Source organism: Argentina silus, assembly GCF_951799395.1.
Source record: "Argentina silus genome assembly, chromosome: 8".
Taxonomy (NCBI): Eukaryota; Metazoa; Chordata; class Actinopteri; order Argentiniformes; family Argentinidae; genus Argentina; species Argentina silus.
The window spans coordinates 16,952,092-16,958,053 of NC_139662.1; the positions used below are offsets into that span (position 1 = coordinate 16,952,092).

The following is a 5,962-nucleotide window of genomic DNA, read 5'->3' on the forward strand; positions in this document are numbered from 1 at the left end:
CATGCATTGCAGGACACACATCTCTGCCATATCTCCATGAGAACAAAAATGATGGACACGTTGCCAGCAGCACGCTCCTAATAGGTTCAGATAAACAGTGCTCAGTAAATCACTGCTATACAGTCTGTGTGCCTATGTGTACAGTATTTGTGCTGTGCAGCGTGTTTTTCCAGTACCATATGTCTGCCATAGACCCCGGGACGGTTCTGAATGGCGAGAGAGGGGCTTTGAGGTAACAGAGTGGACATGAGGGAGGCAGTGCCTGTACAAGGCAAACATAAACTGTGCCACTTCATCTGAAAACAATGGGGGACAGGACACTGAATGCGCTCTCATCCACATGTCTCCATTGTCTGCACTCCTACTTTACTCCTCCTCCGAGCATCGAGCATAAGCGGGGGTGAAAGAGGGAGGGATGGAGGGAGGGAGGGAGGGACGGAGGGAGGGAGAGGGGGGTTGTGTGGGGGGAGTGGTAGTAGGGGGGCTGTGTGGGGGTCTGGGCTGTGTTCTTTCTCCTCTGTCTGTGTGTGCGAATGCACAGACGGTTCAGTAGTAATTTGATGTGTGTCCCGAGGGACGTTGATGGATTAAAGCTAAGCAGCTCCATTTCGCAGCACCACCTGATCTTCCTCTGCCTGTGCCCCATATAAAGGCTGGCGTGATTGCTGATCTCAGCTAGTCTGACAGTCTCTCTCTCTCTCGTTCTCTCTCTCTCTCTCTCTCGCTCGCTCGCTCGCTGCTCCCTCCTCTCTCTCTCTCTCTCTCTCTACTGCCTCTATCACATCTTCTCTTTCTCTCTGGTCCCTGAAGCCTGCTGCATCACAGGAGCTATCCAGTGCTGAACAGGATTTTTTTTATTTTATTTTTTTGAAAGCTGGGGGAGCCATAGAGTAACACACAGCTTCACCGCCCGCCGCTAAGCCTTGTTGTCTTCTGGTTTCCATTTTCTTTCTTCTCTTATGTTTTTTGGAGGTTGTCTTTACGTTAAAAAACACAACAAGGATTACCGTCAAGCCAGCTCTGCCTGTTTACCTGCTTTCTTTGGGGGTCTTTTGCTTTTTTCTCTCTCTCTCATGCGTGTTTCTCGGCTCTGTGTTTTTATTCTTTGAAACATGCCCCGTTCTTTTTTGGTGAAGAAAATCAAGCTCGATGATTTCTCTTCGTCCAATGTCGCCACCTCCAACCACCACCACCACCATCACCACATGGATGACTCGTTTACTTTTTCACGCTCCATCACAGACTCTGTGACGAGCCTGGGGGTCCGTCTCAGTGAGAATGGTGAGTTTGCATGCCTCTGCACCCTCTTCCCCCGTCCTACCTTTGTCTATAGGGTGTGCTAGCACCGCTGCCCTTACCCTGTACAGAGCTTAGTGGTTGATTTCAGCAAGCTTAATGTTTTTTCAGTAGTACAGTACAGCACCATTGGAATTCTCTCTCGTGTGTGTGTGTGTGAGAGAGTGTGTGTGTGTGTGTGTGTGTGCAAATTGTGTTGGGTGAAATTGTGCTTCACCCCATGACAACACATGCCTTTTGTCTGTGAATTAATAACAGATGTTACATACTGTAAAGCCGGCTGATTTTTGCATCAGTATCCCAAATAATCCCCTCCAGCACCACCACCCCACCCCCACTGGGCTCCCAGACTTTTGTTTTTTGACACTGATGACGGTCAGACACAATTCAGGTCACAGTGGAGGATCAGCTTATGCAAATAGGGAACACAACGTGCCTCCCGTCAGTGGACATTTCTCACTATGTATCTGTATTACAACATGCACCAAACACTGTGGAGCATGAACACACAGGCTGACCCTCTCTGGTCTTTGTGTGAACTGAAAAATTCCGGAACGTGAGAGAGATGAGTGCCGGATGATACATTTGTCCTTAGCTGTTATTGTCCTTGAGTTCCCATCACAGTCCGAATAGCCCCCCCCCCCCCACCCCGTCCACCCTGCCCCGTCCCCCTCCCCTTCCCACCCAACTGGAGCATGCACTGTCTCCCCACCCCCACCCCCATCCCCATCCCCATCGCCATCTCCATCTCCATCCCCACATCCCCACATCCCCACATCCCCCTGCTACATCTCTCTCCTCCTTCCGGGCGTTTGAAAACTAGCAGGGGTAGAGTTTCAGCCATGCAGGCCTATTGCCGACCACAGGAGACATCAAGGCACTGTACAGTACAACCGATGTGAGGTGGGGAGCTCGGTTAGAGAGGCGGGGGGTGGTGGGGGGGAGGTGGGAGGAGGGGGGTGAGGAGAAGGAGAAAAAGAAGACAAAAATGCTTAGGGTAGCATTGAGGGCTATCACGTGACACGCGGTGTTACAGTAAACATGAATAAAGGGCACATAGCTGCACAGTGGACAGCACAGGACTGGGCTGCACGCTAGCTAAGCTCCAGTCAGGGTTGAGAGACGTCCTTCACTTTCAGAGTGCATGTTTTAAGCTAGCTTCCATTTTGTGGCCATATTTAGGATGCCAGATGTCTGTCTCTCTTTGTTATGATTTTGTATTTGCAGTAAAGAAGCACATTTCTAGAGTCCAGATCAACACGTGAATGATGCCCACTTGTTATTCAATAACGTTAATACCATGATCCAGGGAATATTAGATTAGCAGCAACCAAGAACAAAAAGCACATGTTTGTGCAGAGAGTTGTTAACGACCAAATAAGGTTGTAATAAATGGTCTATTACACTAAAGATACATCTTAATGTTACAGGATGCTGATAAATGAACTTGTTGTTTTTATTTAGAAAGAAATGCACAAGGTCATCATAAACTCAAGAAACCAAATTAATTATAAAGCTTCAGTGGGTGATTTTTAAGTGTTAAGATATCTTTTTGTATAGACGCATCCTAATACAAACATTTTCAACCCTTTGTTAGACATAAGAATAAGGATGTTCTTCTCACTCTCTATTGTTCTGTCTTTGCCAAAACAATGCTGCTCTTGCTCTGAGACAGATACGAGCATTTTGAGGAAAAATGAATACAAAAATATTATGGATGACTACATTAGCTTTAACAATCACCATTTTATGCAGACAAAACAACCTTGCTTTCCTTTGTGCTCTCTTAAAATGCAAGAGAATTCACAACATTGCCGAAATGCCTAGTGTCAGCACTTCTGCTGCGCAGACAGATTTTTTTTCCCCATTGTGGAGACATTTGACTTGAAGTGTCTGTCGAACAACAAAGAAGGGTGGCTGAGACCCACCATTAATTACATGCTTGCTTTGCATTAGACGAATGAGCCTGTGAACCGCAAAGGTTGATACAACATTAGCCCGACATGATGAACTACTCGTCTGACCTTAAGTAATTGAAACCTGTTACACAAGCATGTTTACGTTTTCCTTTGGGTAAAACTAAAATATTGTTCCATACCATATGTCTCTATGACAACCCATACCTTTGTCTATTTTCCTATGCAAACATGCACTCTCTCTAAAAACATTTAGTCTGACCAGAATGGGTTGGTGTGCCTGTGGCAGGTTTTTTTGGAGGGGGGGGTGGATAGAAATAGAAGAGGTTAACAATAGGAGTGGGTGGTAAAGCCCAAACATAGCCGTTGCCTTTTATTAGGACCTGTGTCCCCCAGTCCCATGGTATCAATGGAGACGGTGTGCCAAGAGAGCATTCAATTGATTTTCCAATGACCTGTTTCTTAAAGGCACCTCAGCAAGCTTGCTGTTGCATGCAGGCGATCCTCTTCAAAAACAATACAGTGATTTTGCTTCCGTTGTAATCCATGTATCACGTTTCAGCTTAAGCCTCTTCACCATTGAACCATGCTGAATAGGATATTACTGTGTGGTCCTGTCACTAGATCTGTGCCTTGCATTATCTTCTTCCCCAACAGCCCGCTGTTCTAACAGCTGTACTATTTTACAGACGATGGGCTATTGATCAGGGGCAAAACTTTGAATTTCATTAAAAAGCAGTCAATACTTAATTTCCACCGCTTGCTGCACACAGTGCTTAGGATTGGCTTTTTTCTGCAGTTATGCACTATTTCTCTCAGGGAAGAAATTGCACCACATGTAGTCTTGCAATCATATTTTTGTATTATTTTTCAGCAACCTTTCAAGGTAAAACATTCAGATGAATGCATGCCACTGATGCACTGGGTTAGTGTTAGTGAATGTACAGAGATGTTTAGCTCTTTACAGCTGCCAGGAAGCCTTTTAGCTCCACTTGGCTGCCTCACAATAAAGGTAGCGTATATAGCAGGCATTAGGAAGAATAGTCTAGACCTAGAGTACCGTACCTGTCTGTAATGCAAAATATGTCAATAATATAATGAGGAATATCAAAAACAAACCCGAGGTGCACTATTGTTGAGAGGATGATTCTATTTGTATCTAGCAAACGTTAGCTATCACAGTACAAAGAATGAGTAAAATTTATGAATTGAATGCGGAAAAAAAGAAACCACCACTTGTTGAAGTTGAATTGGTCAAACAGATAGATAGGCCACAGTCATGGATGATTGACATACCTTATTATGGGAGAATATTATCTTGGGGAGGGTGGCTAACCAATGAGACCACTTCGGGTAAGGCAGCTTCACTTCACACAGGGGCCTCTGTAATGAGCTATTATCTCCATGTTGCAGCCACCACTCATCTATGCTGTGTAACAGTGCATATAAATGTATCTGAATATGAAATGTTTTCCTGCATTATAGGGCTGTGGTAAATATAGGTATTTCAATTCAAAGCCGTGTGATTTGGAAAATCGCAATTAGTTTGTATTGCTTCATCATTTACGAGAGGCAATCACAGGGTGTAATAATCATATAATCACATAGTCACACACTTGAATCCACCACAACCGCTGCCTAACTGTCATTGTGTGTGTGTGTGTGTGTGTGTGTGTGTGTGTGTGTGTGTGTTCTCCAGGCTACATCCAGGATTACATCACGCCATCTGTATACCAGGGGGAGAAGAAGATGGAGCTCAAGCTGGCCTCCCCTGTCTCCGACCCCCTGTACAACCAGGTGAGCAGTGGGGGGGGGGGTTACTGTGACCCCAACCTGGAGCACCCCGACCTGGAGCACCCCGACAGCCCCCAGTCTGGCATGACGGCCAGCGGCTTCTACAGTGGCGAGTCGGAGGCCCTAACCGAGGGTTACACCATGGATGCCTTCTTCATCTCTGACGGGCGCTCGCGGCGGAAGGGAGAGGGTGAGGGCCGTGGGGGAGGAGCCAAGGGCGGTGCTGCCGCCACCTCTGCAGCCGAGGAGGAGGGGGAGGCGGGCCCCGGCACAGCACGCTACTCCTGCAACGAATGCGGCAAGACGTACGCCACGTCCTCCAACCTCAGCAGGCACAAGCAGACGCACCGCAGCCTGGATAGCAAGATGGCGCGCAAGTGTCCCACCTGCGATAAAGTGTATGTGTCCATGCCGGCACTGGCCATGCACATCCTCACCCATGACCTCAAGCACAAGTGTGACGTGTGCAGCAAGGCCTTCAGCCGGCCCTGGCTGCTGCAGGGCCACATGCGCTCGCACACCGGGGAGAAGCCCTTCGCCTGCGCCCACTGCGGCAAAGCCTTTGCTGACCGCTCAAACCTCCGCGCCCACATGCAAACACACTCTGCCTTCAAGCACTACCGATGCAAGCGCTGCAATAAGACCTTCGCCCTGAAGTCCTACCTGAACAAGCACTATGAGTCAGCCTGCTTCAAGGGCTCCGCGGACGAAGACGACTCCGGCTCCGAAGACTAACAAACTAACTACAATACAGGAAGGAAGCAGAATTTGAAACCCTATTGTAGGTTCTCAACCAATAACCCCCTTCACTCTGCCCTCCATGCCTTTTTTCTTCCCTTTTTTAGAAAGCAATATTTTCACTGAGATTACGTGAAGAAACTATTATGATCATGGCAAGACAATTTCAAAAGATGCTGGATTTTTCTCCCCCGCACAGTAGCTAATCGTCCACAGAT

The 5,962-nt window shown here is 47.3% G+C and overlaps 1 protein-coding gene across 1 annotated transcript; it reads left to right on the forward strand.

Moving 5' to 3' along the window:
• Positions 1–1,112: 1,112 nt before the first annotated feature.
• scrt2 (scratch family zinc finger 2) lies at positions 1,113–5,741 on the forward strand (the record flags this gene model as incomplete). The annotated part of the gene is made up of 2 exons (XM_083675672.1): positions 1,113–1,281; positions 4,912–5,741. 2 exons carry the CDS (start codon positions 1,113–1,115, stop codon positions 5,739–5,741), a joined length of 999 nt encoding a protein of 332 aa, XP_083531798.1.
• Positions 5,742–5,962: the final 221 nt, after the last annotated feature.